The sequence below is a fragment of the Aulonocara stuartgranti genome, assembly GCF_965226115.1.
Source record: "Aulonocara stuartgranti genome assembly, chromosome: 3".
NCBI classification, from domain to species: domain Eukaryota; kingdom Metazoa; phylum Chordata; class Actinopteri; order Cichliformes; family Cichlidae; genus Aulonocara; species Aulonocara stuartgranti.
In genome coordinates, this window is record NC_138941.1 from 54,038,370 (window position 1) to 54,057,263 (window position 18,894).

The window sequence follows — 18,894 nt, forward strand, 5'->3', positions numbered from 1 at the left end:
AAATCAATGACATTAAACACATTGCTTATTAGTTTAGCTTGAGACTTTCCCATTTCACACTTATTCAAGAACAGCTTTCTGAACTTATATTTTATTAAATTTTTCTACTCAAATTTTTTGAAAATATGAACTGTACTGAATTTGAAGGTTTTTAGCTCTGGTGCTGTCTACTCTCTAGTTTTTTTCCACTTCAAGGCTTCGGGTGAACCCGTTGTGAGAACTTGCCCCACTGTATCATGTGACTTACTGAGATCACATGAGCCAAGAGTGGGTGTTAAGGCGTCTGGGAAGGGATCTCAAAACTGGATTATAGATGGCAGACAGTTGGTGTCATAAACCACCGCCTTTGTTCAAAGATGGTTGTTCACAGTGGACATAGATGGCTTCTTTCACTCTTCTTTTAAACCATTTGTCTTTATCAGAAATGCGAACATTGGCATCCTCGAAAGAGTGACCTTTGACCTTTAGATGCAGATGTACAGCTGAGTCTTATCCTGTCGAGGTGGCTCTTCCCTGTTGTGCCATGTGTTTATGCAGTGGCTGTTTGGTCTTTCCAATGTAGAGAACAAAGCATTCCTCGCTACACTGTACATGCAGCTCCTGTCTGTGTCATTGTTTCACAAATCAAGATACAGTGATAATCAAATTGGCCAGCAGGTGTCACTGTGGAGCTATAACAAATTACTTACTTATTTAATCAATATAATTCCAGCACAAATGCCTCAAACATTTCAGTGTTTCATGAAGCTTCACTTTGCCCATGAGTATGAGAAGCAGAGGAGGAAAGGGACAGTAGCACACAAAGACAGAGGCAGCGATGTGTCCTTCTGGAGTACAGATCGATACAGAAATATCAATTCCTCTTATACCAGATAGCTATGTTCCACAATCGTTTCTATATATTAAAACATCAATATTTTAGTAAACTGAGGTAAATTTGTGGTTTATGATTAACAGGAACACAGTGTAAAGTAACTACATTGTTGCTATTGTTGGGATCATCTAAATGATTGGTAGGAACTACTTCTGTCACAGTGATATGTAATGCATCATCGCTCACATGTGCTCAGTCACTCGATTTACAATAATAGCTGATTATAGTCATGTGTGGATCTATTTCAGCTCCACAAACAGCCAAGATGCAGTTTGTAACACATGTGACAAGACCACAATCCTTATCAAACACAAACAAAAGTAAATCATAACACAGAAGCGTCTTCAAATTAGCCTGTAGGGGGAGGTGAACAGTCACTGTGTTGTTCTTTACTCCCCTATTCAGAGGTGCAACATTTCTGCTGGGATGTATGTGATGTGGGACAGCTACTGGAAAGAAGTAACCAAGTTGACCCCGTCCTCCAAAATTATCCCAAGTGTGGAGGAAGGAGAAAACTCAAGGTGTACTTTAGGGAAGCGCTCAAACACAGCTTGCCTGCTCTCTGAGGTGTAGACGACTTGCTACTAGAGCTCATGCCAACAATCAGAGCTATGCCAAATGTCAAATCTTCCTGTTCCGGTGGCACCACAGGGTCAGTTGTTCATGCCAGTTCATGGTCAGCAAAAAGTAATCCCCAATACCAACATATGCAGCCAGCCAGCCCTTCTTCTATAGCCCTGCCCATCGACGGAGAAGACACGTGCAACATGATCATGATAACTGTGTACACTGTTACAGGTGTGGTAGCAGTGAGCACTATTGGGCACGAGTGAGAGGAGGATAGACAGCTCGGGTAAAACTTCTTTATTTATTACGTGTATTTTGTGTTATTTCGGTCATTAAATATTCTGACATGGTTGCTGAACAATCGCTGTGTTGTTCTTAACTTAAGTTATACTCAACACAGACGAGCACTATCCAGGTACAGAGGGACAAAATGTGGTGCTGTTGGCGACGTGAATTCTGGAACGTGGCTGATGTGTAGGCTTAGGGTTTTTTTTATTGAGTACCATGTGTTCAAATTTACACTGACTAATATGGTTATGAAATAACTGATGAAATAAATACATGCTACACTAAATAGCTGTATGAGTTTAGCCTGGACTAAAATGTGCGTCCTTGAAATCACCTCACATGAATTTAGTTGTCCGAGATTTAGTCAGCTAAGGTTGCATATAGCATTTAAACTGGATTAAATAGGCCAGGTATCATAAAAATGTACAGCATACCTGTAGTAAAACAGTCACTGCAGGCTTTAAAAAATACAAATACAGCTCAAAAATATATCATACATAAGATAATAGCTTATATCTAGAAAATGTTTCTCAGCTGTATTATCATTATAATCAGTCACATTTGCTTTTGATTGTTAAATTAATATTTCAAAATGTTGGCATTGGCTTTTCGGGTTCTTTATTTCTCTCATGAGAATTCTTCACATTTAAACAATAAGAACAAGTAGTCTGATGTCTTGCATTCATTATGAAGGTATACTTTTAAATACACTACGTTTTATTTTTAGTTTCAGAACACATTAGGTTTTTGCACAAAGTATCAGATCAGTAACACCGACATTACCTTGAATTTTACTTGGTATCACTTCAGAAAAGACATCAGTGGTATCACACGTCACTTTTAGAGGCTTCAGAGTGTGTTGAGTAATCCAGGAAGATTTTTGTGAAGGTTGGGGAAACCTGCATTCAGCTGAGACTGAAGAAGTCACTTGGATGAGTGATGAAACGTTTCTCCCACTGAAAATGTCCGAAGGAACGACAATCAACCTTTTGAGACTATTCAAGGGTCTTTTTGAGATTGAACCAGCAAGAAAGAGATTTTCCAGTTTTGATTTTGATCTGATTTCTCCCAATACCCACATAGTAATAATAACTACAGAAATACCAATAAACAACACAGCACATCACATGTTCTTACATCTTTCTTATAATTTCTGTTGTGTTCAAAAGAGCTTGGATTCAACAACATCGCCTCATCTATGCTGAGACATTACAGAGACCTGCAAAAAAACAAGGAGACCAACCAAGGTGGACCAAGCTCAGGTAAGTCACAGGATGTGATGATAAGACAGTATACAAACATAAGATTAGATAGTACATTTCTGTTAAACAACATTATTTATATTTATTTTCTAATTAGTTGGACATAAATTATCTGACATTAAGGAGTGGGACTACAGTTTTTCGTGGCCCTTCTTCCCCCTTTTCACCTCAAATTAGTGGAAGGGGATCTGCCTGGCATGGGAGACACAGGTAGCGCCGAATGAGGTCATCCCAAAATCACGTCCTCAGTTCATCTTCATGCCATCTGCCCTTATTTACTAGAAATGCTGTCAACATTGATTTAAAATGTAAGGGACTCTCTCAGTTATTGATTTTTTTTAAATGGTGTGTGTGCAGACTGAGGTGTGGGTCGTAGCTGTTTTTCATTTGTTTTTTCTCTCTTCTCCAGCTCAGCCAATCACAGGCCAGCAGCCTGTGGCTAAAGGAATGGCCAAAGCTCTGTTTGACTTCACAGCAGAAAGCGAGGATGAGCTCACACTGAAGGTGTGTGAGGAGCCATAAGTATTTGGACACAAACACACTGTAGTCTTGCCTCTGTACACTTTCAAAGTGCTGATTTTATACATAATCCCTCCTTCACTGGCATTAATACCTCTGTAGACTTCATGTTGACAGTTCCAGTAATCTGACGAGTTTCTCCTTGGATAATGAGAGAACAGGACTCACCTGGTCATGAAACTATCAGTTAACTATTCACGTATTTTTAAGCCTCAGAAAATTGGCTTAAAAAAAGAAAAAGTATAAAAACAGTTGTTAATCCAGTGTTTTTGTTAAGCGCCTTAAATTAAGGCTGAAAGACTGCACTTCAATCACATCTTGACTGGTTGATTTCAAATCCACTCTGGTGGTGTACACAAGAAAAACTACAGAAAACAATATATCACTGACAAATCCTTACAGATATAAATAAAATACCCTGTCAGATTTCCTGTGTTTACTTTTAGGTGTTGATTTTTTTGGGTGGGTTAATAACATATCTGCTCTCTCTCTTTGTGTTTCTGTGCAGGCCAGTGATATAATCACACAGGTGGAGCCTGTGGATGAACAGCTGATGTGGGTAAACAAAGAATGAAACTGCTGTTTGCTGCCGCTCTATAAAACAGGTTGGAGGTTTTGAACTGGAAACCTCCGACCTGTCGATGCTACAGGGAGTGCTGGTGCTCCCACGGACACGCACATGAATCTGATCCAGTGTTGTTGAGAAAAACTGAAACTTTTAAAGGAATACAATCAACTCAGGGTATGCTGGAGGTTTGATAACTTATTTGAAGTGTCTGTGGTCATGATATCTGCGCACTGGATGATTAAGAGGCGGATTTTCCTCTCAGGGTCCATCGGTGGATCTAGCCCATATAATAAATAAACATGTAACCCAATAAGTATAAAATCCAGAAAGCTGGAAAGAAACAACATGGGGCAAACACAAGTCTAACTTAAGTTCCACTGCTTTTTGTAAGAAAAAAAAAATCAGATTGTTACAAGCTTAATTTACATAAAATGTCAGAAATCTGCACTGTCATGAAAAAAAATTAAACCAAATTTTTCATGATTTGTCAGATTAACCTTCTGAGGTCCAAAATATGATTGGCCATTTTTGACTTCTTTTGATTTTACATTTGTATTTCACCTTTAAATTGTTTCATTTTATTTTTCCCCTTGCCTTGTTTGGTATCATTCTTTTCAGCTCAACCTCAGTGGTCTGAATTTAGTTGTTTTTTGTCCAATTCAATTCAATTTTATTTATATAGCGCCAAATCACAACAACAGTCACCTCAAGGCACTTTATATTGTACAGTAGATCCTACAATAATAGAAACAGAGAAAACCCCAATAACCATATGACCCCCTATGAGCAAGCATTTTGGCGACAGTGGGAAGGAAGAACTCCCTTTTAACAGGAAGAAACTTCCGGCAGAACCAGGCTCAGGGAGGGGCGGAAGACAGGATAAAGACATGCTGTGGAAGAGAGACAGAGATTAATAACAGATATGATTCAATGCAGAGAGGTCTATTAACACATAGTGAGTGAGAAAGGTGACTGGAAAGGAAAAACTCAATGCATCATGGGAATCCCCCAGCAGCCTACGTCTATTGCAGCATAACTAAGGGAGGATTCAGGGTCACCTTGTCCAGCCCTAACTATATGCTTTAGCAAAAAGGAAAGATTAAAGTAGAGATAGTGTCTGTCTCCCGAATCCAAACTGGAAGCTGGTTCCACAGAAGAGGGGCCTGAAAATTGAAGGCTCTGCCTCGCATTCTACTTTTAAATACTCTAGGAACAACAAGCAGACCTGCAGTGAACTCGTTTTTCAGCATCACTCTGAGACAGGACATTTCTAATTTTAGAGATGTTGCACAAATGGAAGAAAGCAGTTTTACATATTTGTTTAATATGTGCGTTGAAGGACTCCAAGGTTCCTCACAGTATTACTGGAGGCCAAGGTAATGCCATCCAGAGAAAGAATCTGGTTAGATACCATATTTCTATGATTTTAGGGCCCAAGTGGCAGGACAAGAGATGAGAGATGAGTCCACTGTCAGAGGCCATAAGAAGATCATTTGTAACCTTCACTAAAGCTGTTTCTGTGCTGTGATGAGCTCTGAAACCTGACTGAATCTCTTAAAATAAGCCATTCCTCTGCAGATGATCTGTTAGCTGTTTGACAACTACTCTTTCAAGGATTTTTAATATGAAAGGAAGGTTGGAGATTGGCCTATAATTAGTTAAGACAGCTGGGTCTAGGGATGGGTTTTTAACCCTCTGTGGTCCAGGGTATACTTGGCCGTTTTTGACTACTTTTGATTTTACCTCTATATTTCACCTTTAAAAACGCTTTATCTTGTCTTGTTTGGTATCATTTTTTTTCCAGCACAACCTCAAATATCTGAAATCTGAGTTATTTTTTCCATTTTGGCATATTATATTAGCACAATTCATCTAAATTCAGACAAAAAAATTCAAAATCCGAATAGAAAAAAGTTATATTTTATACTGTAAAACCCACAAACATGTTTATTGAATCATTTTCACAACTTGGAATGCAAATAGAAATTGTACAGTTCTAAAAATCCTGCACATGTTTTGCAAACAACAAAGTTATATGGTACTATTTACCTAAAAATGCAGCCAAGGCCTCAGGCGTTTTTTTTTTGTTTTTTTAATATAACCATTTAAATCTATTTACAGAACAATCAGGTGTTCTGCATCAAATAAGAAGGCACACAAATTATTTGTGCCAGTCCAAATAAAAATAGTTTGTGTTCAGTATAAGACAGAGGAGAACACCACAGGCCTAAACCCTGCAGGTTTGACAGCAGGAGGTGCATCAGTCCAGTTTTCCAGGTGGAAACAGCGTTTACACTGGAATCTGCCTTTGGTGGCTTTTTGGAGCAAATGTGACATTCAGCAGTCTAACTGACACACAATACAAAACAATAACTACACAACACACTAACTATAGGCTCCAAACACACTACACGTCACTAATGTCTCACATATGAAAACTCGCTCTCTCTCTCTTTCTTTCACTCGCCCGCTTTCCGTCGCGGGTGTCACTCCTAAAAACTTCCTCTTTTCCTTAAACAACAAGTGTCACATGTTGCCATATCATTTTTTGATTGGCTGACATGGTAAACTCTAACACCAATAGGGAAGGGGTGTTTTTTCTTTTTCTTTTTTCACTCGCAAGTGGAGAGTGTTTGCTAGCGCTGTCCTTAGAAAACGCAGTTTTTACCGTTCTTCCTGCTGTAAACACCACTGTTTTGTTCAGAAAAAAACATTGCGTGTATTTTTTATCATAACATTGGTTTTACCTGGCCAATCGAGACAATTCAAAAACTGGTATATAGTTTGAAGTTCACATTTTCGACCCAATGGAGACTGAGTCGCTGCATCTTGTAACTGTGTCATCTTAAATTGGTCATGTGATTTTGACACGCCGGCGCATCCGTCGGCCCCAGAGGGTTAAGGCAAAAAAAGGGTGGGACTAACAAGCTGTACTGGGGACTTCCCTCTTCAAGCATGAAACTTGGTATTTGATACTTTTGCTTCCTGACAAAAATAAACACAATTCTTGACTGTTGTTCAATTTTGTTGATTTTTATTTTGATAAAAACTCACTTGAGCAAAGGATTAAAACTATTAAATAGAACGGGAGCATACCGAACTTTAACCATCAAGAAATGTGAGATCAGTTTTTCTGATACAATTAATAGAATAATGTAATAAACTGAACAAACAACACAGAGTTCTTTACTGCTCTGGAAAAAAATAGTGACTTGAATATGGATCATCTTTTCACTCAGGTGTTCACCAATGACTCACAGCTGTCTCACATTCTCTAAATATGAACATTTTAACCAGGATGAATTCTCATATGCTTCTTTAATTGCGTCCTCTGGACAAATCTTTTCCCACAGGTGCTACAAGAATATGGTTTCTCACCTGTGTGAATTCTTGTGTGTTTTTTGATAGCTGATAAGTCAGTAAATCTTTTCCCACACGTGCTACAAGAATATGGTTTCTCACCTGTGTGAATTCTCGTGTGTTTTTTGAACGCTGATGGGTCAGCAAATCTTTTCCCACAGGTGCTACAACAATATGGTTTCTCACCTGTGTGAATTCTCATATGTTTTTTTAACGCTGATGAGTCAGAAGATCTTTTCCCACAGGTGCTACAAGAATACGGTTTCTCACCTGTGTGAACTCTTAGATGTGCAGTCATTCTGTATTTATCAGGTAAAGTTTTTCCACAGACGTCACACTGAATAGACTTGTTCTTTGTGTCCGTTCTACTTGGACGTCTGTTCTTCAGCTCCGTACGTCTAGAAGATCCTGAGTCCACATGCTGGCTTTCTTCATGATCTCGGCTCTCTGCTCTAGAAGAGCTGTGAGAAAGGAGCTGCTCACTTTTTGGTTCTGGTTCACTGTGGGAACTTTCCTCATAAGTGGGTGTCACCATGAAAGTATCAGCCTCCTGCTTCAGTCCAAGCTGCTCTCCCTCCTGACTGCTGCACACTTCCTCCTGTTCCTCTTTAATCTGTGGAGGCTCTGGGTCCTTCTGGTCCAGAATGGAGTTCCTCTCCTGGTTACAGACCTGCTGGTCTGTAAGAACATCTTCTTCCTCAAAAGCATGCTGCTGTACAACATCTGAAGGCACAAAGGAGAAAAAATGATAGCAAAACAAACATTTGAGAAAATATTTACTGGTCTTAACCATTAGCAGGTCTCTACATAGTGAGCATGTTGCTCACATATACCACTGAAATTTAAAGTGTACAAATGTGACAAATTATTCAGGCACTGATGCAAATGTTTAGTTCTAACATTCTTATTAGCAAAGGTCAAATTTCAAATTCATATGTGAATATCTGTGACGTATGAAATAAATAGATGTTGTGTTTTGTTAAATGAATGTGTATGTCTGGATTGGCTACAGTTATAACAAGGCATGCTAGGGCAGAGTTCTATTACATAGGTGTAAACGTTTTGGCTGTGCTTGAAATGCCGTAAAAAAAAATCTCTTCTTGCCTGATAAATCTAAGTTTAGAAACTCTGAATTCCATATTTTCCAAAACAGAATAGAAATATTTATTCATAGTTACCCATGTTGGAGTCAAATGTTAAATATTGTCATTGTGTTACTTAAATTTGTAAGTCTTAGTTCAAGCAGCAGCATCAAAGACATTCCTTTGTCTCTGACCACCTCTCCAGCCAATTTGTTGGTGGGGGAGGCTATAGTGTTTCATTATAGGGACATCCTATGTTAAGGTTGTGTTTTTTGGTTAGTAAACTTCCTGCCGTTATGACCCTTTTGTGGGCAGGAGGACACACAAGTGCACCCCCAAACACAAACACACACACACACTCGCACATGCATATACATACACACACATGCACACACGTGCACACATAGTTATTTGGATAAAAGTTGCCACTGTTGTACTTAAATTTGTAAATCTTGTCCTAAACTGCATGTTTAGATGTTTTTCTGTTCCTCCCCTACACACCTTAGATGGTGGGGAAGGCAATTAGCTTAGTGTTTAACATTTCATGAAAGATTCTGGGTTTCCTTATTTGGTAAAGAATGTTTACTTCCTGCCCTTTATAGGCTCACCTGTGTTTGTATATAGTGGACCGCTGAAGGGGTTAAATCGTATACAGGGGTGAGGGGAGACGACCCTTTGTGATCAGAAGACAGTGCCTTTAACTTTTATGACCATATGGGTTTTACAATGGGTGGTGCTTCTGCTCACGGAATAAAAAAACTGCAGGGAAGGCTGGTTCTTTGAAGTTGTCTGGGATCGGGCAGGAGCTCTTAGCTCCAAGACCCTGATCCGATCAGCTTCCCTTTAAAATGGATAGAGCTTTGTTCACAGGAATAAGTCTCTGAACTAGGGCTGGGCCATATCATACCGTTCACAGTAATACCAGTATAATGTTGGGCAACGACAAGAAAAGGAAATATCGCGATAGAACATGGGTAAAACGCGCATGCGCAGTGCCTTTGTTTTCGTACGCACATGGCGAAAAAGGCACAGCGGCAACTGAGAATGACAAGGGTGAAAGTGGATCGTTGAATGAAACGGAGGAACCAGAATTGGTTTGTAAAAATGCAACTTCAGCGGTGTGGAACTGGTTTAGCTTTCATCCGTCAGATTTATTACCTTTTCCTAAAAGACTTTCACATGTGGGCACTCCCATATGCAATGAAACAAAGAGCCCCTATCCACTCCCCACTTAATACAGGCATCTGGGATGTTTGGGTTAAAATGATGCAATTTTGAGAGGGTAATATAGAGTCTTGTTAACCATCTATATTGAAGTAATGTTGATTGTCTGACTCTAGGCCAAGGAGCATGATTTATACCACTCATCATCAGATATATCCATTTGCAAATCATTCCTCCATGCCTCTAAAATAGACTCTATGGAAAACTCCAAAGAATCAACAAACACTTTGGAAAAATGCAGAAACTTGACCTCTCCCATTTAGATGTTTTATAACTGTGCTCTCTAGAGAACAGTAGGTGGAGAGTTCTAAGCTTTAACCTTGTGTGGTTAAAATAAAATTTCTTAATTGAAGAAAATTGAAAAAGTGTTTTGCAGGAATAGAAAATGTACTTCTAAGTTGTTCAAAAGACATTAGAGTATTATTCCTAAATAAATCAGACACTTTTCTTATACCTTGATCGAATCAAAGTCTAAAGCCTGCATCTGCCCTACCGGGAGGAAAGCTGTTGTTTCTAAATATTGGAGGGAACCTTGACAGTTGTGATGTTTCTCCCAAGTAGTTATGTGTTTCAAACCAGATTATTATAGTGTTTTTCAGAAACGGATTCTCAGTTTGTTTATTTAGTGTCTTCCTGGTAGCCAAAAAGTAGCACATTAAATTTGGAAGTTTTGATTTAGTATTGATTTGTTTAAGTTGGTGCAAAACAGGATCACATCATCAGCATATAGGGCAATACGATGGTCAATATTGCCTACTTTAATTCCTGATGTTTTTATGAATTGAATTGACAATGCAAGAGGCTCAACTGCCAAGGTGAACAAGAGAGGTGACAAGGGGGACCCTTGTCTAGTTCCGCGTGTAGTCTGAATGGTGTGGAAAAATGACTGTTAGTTAAAATCTCTGCTTGAGGATTGGAGTATATCAATTGAATCCATTTAAAAAATGTGTTTCCAATACCAAACTTTTTCAGAACTTCAAATACAAACGGCCATTCCATCCTGTCAAAGGCTTTTTCAGCATCCCCTGAAATTAAAGCATTGTCTCTGCCCTTTTTTTTCATAAATGATATTCATGACCCTCCAAATATTGTGAGAAACTTAGATGTTTCACATCTTTCATTCTGCTGGATTTTATGCATGCATTTACCTTTTTGCATGAGTTAATGGCAAAAATGTGTTCATGTAAATGAAAACAGAAAATCAGGCTAAAGAGATTCATTCATGCTGCTTATTACAGTTGGACCTTCAATTCTTCTTGTGCCTCTAAAAATAAATGCAACCTTGAGCTGTGGTTATTCTCTTCCATTTGTTCTTATTAGGGTATGGGGTGCTGGAGCCAATCCCAGCTACCATAGGGAGAGGCAGGGTTGACCCTGGAAAGGTCAACACTCTGTCGCAGGGGCAACACAGAAAGACAGACAACTATTCGCACTGACATTCATACCTATGGGCAATTTAGAGTCACCAACTAACCTAACCCAGCTGTGTGCATGTCTCTGGAGAGTGAACAAGGGGAGAACATACAAACTCCACACAGAAAGACCTAGACACCTGGGGCCCGTTCTTCGTACGTCGCTTACTACATCCAAGATCAAATGACACATCCAAGATCAAATCATCGCGCTAACCGTGAGCTCGCTAATCCGGTTCTCCGAACACACCTGCTGTTGACGATTAGTACAGCTGGATGAAGTAATGTGAGATCACTGGGTGTCGTAAAAGGGGCTACGCATCGAGAGTAGAAACATTGATCGGCAACCCTCTGATTGGTCGGCGAAAATGGCGAAGGAGCGCGCTCGGTATTTTTCGGCAGCAGAGCAAGAACTCTTGAGTGCGGGATTTCAGGAGTTTCAGAGTTTAATCAGAACGCAAGGGAACACTGCAAAGGCTGCAAAAGCAAGGAGAGAGGGCTGGCAGAAAGTTGCTGACAAATTAAACTCGTAAGTAATTCAATAATAACAATAATAATGGAGTGGATTTATATAGCGCTTTTCAAGGCACCCAAAGCACTTTACAATGCCACTATTCAGTCACTCTCACATTCACACACTTGTGGAGGCAGCTACGGTTGTAGCCACAGCTGCCCTGGCGCAGACTGACAGAAGCGAGGCTGCCATATCGCGCCATCGGCCCCTCTGGCCAACACCAGTAGGCGGTAGGGTAAATTTATTAGATTACACTATATTATCCAATATTATATTACATTATATTATATTATGTTATATTATATCCCCTTTCACATTAGAGCCACAACAGGACCCACTAGAACATGGGAACAGGTAAAAGTGAAATATAAGAATATTCTACAGAGTGGTAATATTTATCACTTATATTGCTTTTAGTCTCTTGGAAAGAGACCCTGGAATACTCTGTTTGTTTGTTCATAACAGCAACCAAGAAAAGGGCAGAGCAAACAAAGACAGGTGGTGGTCCTGCACCCCCTCGTCAACAAGTTGGTTAAGTGAATAATACCCTCACGGGAAAATCGATATCTCTCTATGAGCACACTGTCGCGCTGAGCTAAAGGATCCTGTCTGTCCCGCAATATACGCTGGATTCTGAGGACTCTCCTTATCAATCTTGCACCTTCTGCAATGGGCTGCTCGTGTAAACGGACAGGACATGGCTGCGACAGGCTTCCCAAATCCACCTTCGCTTTTATAGCCATGGTCTCTCATCTTGATTACACGAAGTAATTTACAATTACTACTCTGAAATATGAATTACATCTGAAATAATCAAATACATGAAATAGAATGATTAATAGTACATTTCCCTTTTTTAGGAAATGACCTGTATGTATCTGTGTGACATCAATAAAAGGATCAAGTGCTGCATTATCTTTAGTTACATTGATGTTATTTATTTATGGTGAAACAGTGGTGGAATATCGCTGTTGCTTTCGTATAAATGAAGCGGACATACCTGCGTGGCCGCGATCTAATCCTGTTTACATAAAGTAAACCTGCTCCCGAGCAGGTTTACGCTTACGGCTCTGTTGCTATGACAGCAAGTCCCGGATGAGCTTCGGGGAACCGAACGATCCAAGATCACGCGAAATCGTCAACAATCTAATCCAGCTAACTTACTTAGCGAGGTACGAAGAACGGACCCCAGGTGGAGTCAAACCCAGGACCTTGTTGTTGGGAGCCAACAGTGCTAACCACTGTTCCACTGTGATGCCTGTGAGTCATATTCAATGTTATAAAGACATCACAGTTTTACATACCTATTCTGTGTAGCTTTATCTCAGGTTTCCAGATAGTCTCCATCTGTCTGAGCTGCTCTTCATCAGTCCAGACGATAATGCCTTCAGCCTCCTTCTTCAGTCCAAGCTGCTCTCCCTCCTGACTGCTGCAGAGCTCCTCCTGTTCCTCTTTAATCTGTGGAGGCTCTGGGTCCTCCTGGTCCAGACTGGAGTTCCTCTCCTGGTTACAGACCTGCTGCTCATCCAGACCCTCCTCTTCCTCACAGTCATGTTGTCGTGGGAAGTCTCGAGGAACAAAGAAACAGAAGAATAATAATGACCAATGTGTTGATACATAAACTCAAACTATTTTATAAAGCATGAATCAAAACCTGAATAAATGCCGATCAGCCTGTCATATGACCAATTATGAGCCACACACACACAGAGGGAAATAGTTGTGCACACTAACAGCTAAACGCTAACATGTTAGCATTGAAGCTCCTCACTCCACACAGAAAGACACAAAGTTTCCCAAACTAAACTGCAGGGTGACACCATGAAAACATCAGTGTGTGAAATCCTTCTTTAAATGAAGCTTCACTTCAACTGCAGAGAAGTCTGTTAACAACTTGTTAAATGTGTTTTCTGCTGACATCTAACTAGATCTTTACTGCACAGCCTCAGTGTTTACAGAGGATCCAACACACACCTGATGTACTCAACACTGGAATCTGTTAGAGAAAAAAAAGTTTAGTAAATAAATCAATTAAAATGTTTTAAAACCTAACCTATCAGTGACCATGGACCTGCACCAGTCCAACATAGTCCATCACTGGACACTGACCCACAGCACTGATAAATACCCAGTTTAACATCTTCTAGTAAAGTCAGTCACACTGAAGAATCTGAGCTTGAACAGCACAGAGTTAAAAACATGTCCATACCTATGATGTGTGAGTTTCTGTCGGGTGTCCGGCTGATATCCAGCAGTCTGTGCTGACGGTTGATCTCCTCCTCATACTGGACGATGGTTTTTTGAACCTCTGAGAAGATTTCTTCACAAACAGCAGTTAGTCTCTTCTTGATGAACTCTCTCAGATACTGAACTGAACTCATCGCTGCTTCAACTCAGGCTGAGCGGATCGATACAAGCATCGATGAAGCGATACAGGTATTGCTATCAGATCCACACTGATGTGATGGGATCAATACTTCAGTTTGTGTCTCTCCTCCAAGTTCAGTCCGCTTCATCAACAGCAGCCATGTCTGCACACACACCGCTCCTCTACCACAGTAGTGCTGTCCTCCTCCGTTCTTCTTCGGGGCCTGATGGCGTTTGACAAATCAGCTTACAGTTGCATTAATCCCGCCTATTGGACTGGAGTGTGGACAGGAGAATAGCAGGAAAAACAAGGATAATTATATTCTTTCATCAATCTTATAATTCAATAGTATAATTTGCCATTTACTGCTAAAATTGTCATTTGTGCTGCTTCTGTTTTAAAGATATTAATGAAAATGTAAAGGTCAAAAGATCAACCAGCCCCTCCACATTACACAAATCAAACTAAATTGATGTCAAACATTTGTGCTACGTTTTGTGCTGCAACATATTTTGTTTGTGCTGCTATCATTTAAAATATATTAATAAAATAAGGTCTTGATGCGTGCTTAATGATCAAGGTAAGTAAATCTCAAAAGGTTGATTCTGTTCATCAGACAGCTGGGCCAGTATATCGCTGACCTGTTGAAACCTCATGCTTCATCCCGAGCACATAGTTCTTCAGGGCAGAAGTTACTGTTGCCCCCACGTACTAGGTTCAAAACCTGTGGGGATCAGGCTTTTCAGGCACCAAGGCTGTGGGACTCTCTATCGTTGTCGTTACGCTGCCAAGACTCCACTACAAACAAACTTATATTCAGTAAAAGGACTAGATGTTGTAGTCCTTGATAATGCTTCTGATTGAATTTAATCTAATTGTGAAGCACTTTGTGATTTTTATCTGTGAAAAGTGATATATAAATACATTTTATTTAATTACTTGATGTATTTTATGTGGCAGCATGTTATAGAGTCGTGTGTCTTTATTTTGCTGAACCACATCCCTACAAACACTCATCAGAGAGCCGTTTCTCAGTATTATAGCACTCTTCATCTCTCTACAGGCGTATTTATCGCTGTTGTAGCTGAATCTGGTTCCACTCACCGAACGACGACCGTCTGGAGACGATTTTATGATCACTTTAAATCCGTCCTCGTGTCTCGTTGTCACGGTTACACTGCGCTCACTGTCCGTTTCCTCCACATTACAGGTTTACTTTCACTCTGCTTGTTGTTCTCCTTTTCCGCTTTGTTTTCTGTTTGTTTGTCTTATTGTGTTTATCTTATTTCACCGCTACATCGCTCACCATCCACTTCTATTCTCATTTCACTTCCTGAGACGTCACTTCCCTCTGCAGTCTGCTGTCCATTCACAGCCCGTTAGGTCAACTTAGAGCCCCTCCCCCCTACACTGCTGACTGAGCAGACACCTTTGTTTGTTTGTTTGTTTGTTTTTCGGTTTATAAAACTTATAGAGACAGTGTAAATAGGCCCGTACAACAAATCTGCGACATGTTGAAAGACACTTGCTTAACCTTATTATTGATACAATATTTATCACAGGTCCTCCATCATTCTGCTCCTGTATGTCATTAAATAAGGAAGAGCAGCAGTGTTTAGAAGCAGAGACAGTAACATAATTAATTATATTATTAATATTGTTCTTTGAACATTTTTCTTTCACATCATTATCACAAATATATAAAGCTGTGATCAATTTTTCTTTCAGTCTCTCTGCTCATTTTGCTCCAGGTTCATTTGTGTGTAATCATTTTCTCACATATGAATTCAGATCAGACTCACTGAGCTCAACATGAACTTCCTGCGAGCAGAAACTAAAATTAGCGCAAAAACAGCAGGAATATTTGAAACATGGCGGATGTGTTGCAGACGAGTAAGAAGCAGAAATTTCTGCCTAAATTTTATTGGAGTTTTATTATTTTTATTTTAAACCATAATGTTTGCTGATATCATGCCCCTATTGTTTGCTCTCATCAATGTTCTGTTTTTAACTGTTTTTCACATCTGGTCCAAGTATTCTTCAACTAAACATCAGAAACCTTTATTCTAAACTAGTTTTTTTTTTTTTAAAGCATCAGATACAGAGTAACTACCATGATTCTAATGAGTCTTCTGGCAACAGATTTGAACTGGGACTGGTTATCTTATGTACTGAGAGAAGAAATCAATACTCACTACAGCTCACTTTTAGATTTTATTTGTTCTCCTCCAAAGTCTGGATTGTAAAACTGAAAGGCCTAAGAGCAAAATTCCTGCCAAATCTTCTGAAATTCAAACAAAGCAGTTCAAGTAGTTATCAAGTACAAACCTTTCATCTAAAAATGTCTTTAAATGATTTTACTCTAAATACAATAACTGGTTGTTAGTAGCACGATTACATAATCGTAAAAAATGCCCATAAATGTAAGTTCATTTTGAATCAGTGCAATATTATTTTCACACATCAATGGACCACTGAACTTCTCAGCTCATTTAGAAATTACACAAGTACATATAATGGTCAGAGATCAACATGAACCCGTCTTCTCTGTTTGACTTTAATCAACTCTGCAGTGTCTCCAAGTCCATAAAGAAAAAGTCCAGCATAGAGCGGCTGAGTGAATGTGGTCTGGACTCTGTGGAGGAGAGTCATGGTTTCAGAGACGCTGTAGAAAGACAGAATACCTGCTCTGTGATCCAGGTACACTCCTACTCTGGAGGACCGAGGACCTGAGAGGACAGTTTGGACTTTGTTATATTGAAATTCATAACCGTTTGTGTCACAATATAATGCCCGAGATTTGTCATTCCATCCAAATCCACATTCATTGCCCCTTCCTGCTCTGCTGATATTCTTGTATGCAACTGCGACATAAACTGCTCTCCCTCTCCACTCCACCTCCCAGTAACAACGTCCAGTCAGACTCTCTCTACTCAGGACCTGACACCATACAGTGAATCTGTCTGGATGATCAAAATAAGACTTTTGTTGTTCCATAAATGTTACTTTTCTGTTCCCCTCAGATAATAAAAGCTGTCTGTTTGCTGTGTTTGGATCCAGTGTGATTTCATGTGACATTTTAAGAATCCAGCTCTGGTCTTTGGCTCTGCTGGTGACAGTAAAACATCCTCTTCAGTGACTGTCAGTGAGATGTTTGTCCATTCCTCTCTCAGAATGTCCTGTAGTTTATCTCTGGTCTCTGACACAGCTGCTGTCACATCCTCAAAGTAGCTCAGAGGACGAATATTGATGCTGGATGAGTGTGTAGACTCATTGAGTGCTGACAGTGAGGGGTAGTTGTGTAGAAACTGGTTGTGATCCTCTGTGTGTGAGAGCTGCTCCAGCTCGCCGTCTTTCCTCTTCAGCTCAGCGATCTCCTGCTCCAGCTTCTCCTGAAGCTCTTTGACTCGACTCACTTCAGTTTCCTGCTGGGATCTGACCTGCTGCTTCACATCAGAGCTTCTTTTCTGGATGAGACGGATCAGCTCAGTGAACATTGTTGCGAAATCAGTTTCACCCCGGTTCGTTTTATTCCTCATAAGTTCCAGAGACGGCACCAGAACTCAGTAGTTATTTCACAAAACCTTTATTCATCTTCATTTAAGCATGCACTTCTAGAACGGAAGACGAGGCCGATGTCCCTCTGCAAAATCTTCACCCCTTTGTTAGTTACAGCCAGCTTTATAGAAGCGACCCCATCATAAAACCCTTATATAACTATAAAACATAGTGTGCTGCAAACTCTGTATCCTCTGGGGAATTTCCACTCAGCATTAACTCCTCTTTGTCTTACTTTCACAGTTCAACTGGGGGAGGGTCTCCTAAAATCTACTCCTAAGTTCATGACACAGTCAGGCCTTTATTTAGATCCAGGGCAGTGTCAGTGTCTCACAATTCTATATCCTATCTAACACATTCCTAAACTCTAAAATAAGCTAAACATTCCTACAACACCTTCTCACTGTCCTCCACTGCTTTATCAGCAGAGCCATTGATGGCCTCCACCTCCTGTTGAGGCAGCTTCACATCTTTCTCTCGCTCCTGGATTCTCTGCTGGATGTTTAGTCGTCTCACCTCGAGCTCCTTCTGCTTCTCAGTCCTTTCTGCTGCAGCTGGGACTGTTTCATGGCCTTCATGTTCATCCATCAAGCAGAGATACAGTGGGGCAAAAAAGTATTTAGTCAGCCACCGATTGTGCAAGTTCCCCCACCTAAAATGATGACAGAGGTCAGTAATTTGCACCAGAGGTACACTTCAACTGTGAGAGACAGAATGTGAAAAAAAAAATCCATGAATCCACATGGTAGGATTTGTAAAGAATTTATTGGTAAATCAGGGTGGAAAATAAGTATTTGGTCAATAACAAAAATACAACTCAATACTTTGTAACATAACCTTTGTTGGCAATAACAGAGGTCAAACGTTTACTATAGGTCTTTACCAGGTTTGCACACACAGTAGCTGGTATTTTGGCCCATTCCTCCATGCAGATCTTCTCGAGAGCAGTGATGTTTTGGGGCTGTCGCCGAGCAACACGGACTTTCAACTCCCGCCACAGATTTTCTATGGGGTCGAGGTCTAGAGACTGGCTAGGCCACTCCAGGACTTTCAAATGCTTCTTACGGAGCCACTCCTTTGTTGCCCGGGCGGTGTGTTTTGGATCATTGTCATGTTGGAAGACCCAGCCTCGTTTCATCTTCAAAGTTCTCACTGATGGAAGGAGGTTTTGGCTCAAAATCTCACGATACATGGCCCCATTCATTCTGTCCTTAACACGGATCAGTCGTCCTGTCCCCTTGGCAGACAAACAGCCCCATAGCATGATGTTTCCACCCCCATGCTTCACAGTAGGTATG

At 40.2% G+C, this 18,894-nt stretch overlaps 2 protein-coding genes across 3 annotated transcripts in view; one reads left to right on the forward strand and one right to left on the reverse strand.

Moving 5' to 3' along the window:
• LOC309702675 (uncharacterized protein) overlaps positions 1–3,528 on the forward strand; it is an 85,233-nt gene extending 81,705 nt beyond the window's left edge. The window contains exon 16 of the mRNA XM_082527279.1: positions 3,401–3,528. Coding sequence (XP_082383405.1) covers positions 3,401–3,513 — 113 coding nt within the window. The 3' untranslated portion in view covers positions 3,514–3,528. The remainder of the gene's footprint in view (positions 1–3,400) is intronic.
• Positions 1–15,416, reverse strand: part of LOC309702689 (uncharacterized protein) — a 45,375-nt gene extending 29,959 nt beyond the window's left edge. The window contains exons 1-4 of one of the 2 annotated variants that reach the window (XM_082527303.1): positions 15,143–15,416; positions 13,880–14,313; positions 12,975–13,238; positions 7,093–8,161 (exon numbers count right to left, since the gene is read on the reverse strand). In XM_082527303.1, the coding sequence (XP_082383429.1) occupies positions 7,368–8,161; positions 12,975–13,238; positions 13,880–14,051 (1,230 nt within the window). In that variant the 5' untranslated portion in view covers positions 14,052–14,313; positions 15,143–15,416 and the 3' untranslated portion in view covers positions 7,093–7,367. Of the gene's footprint in view, positions 1–7,092; positions 8,162–12,974; positions 13,239–13,879; positions 14,314–15,142 lie in introns of those variants that run through there. The other variant, XM_082527302.1, reaches the window with a different exon arrangement.
• Positions 15,417–18,894: the final 3,478 nt, after the last annotated feature.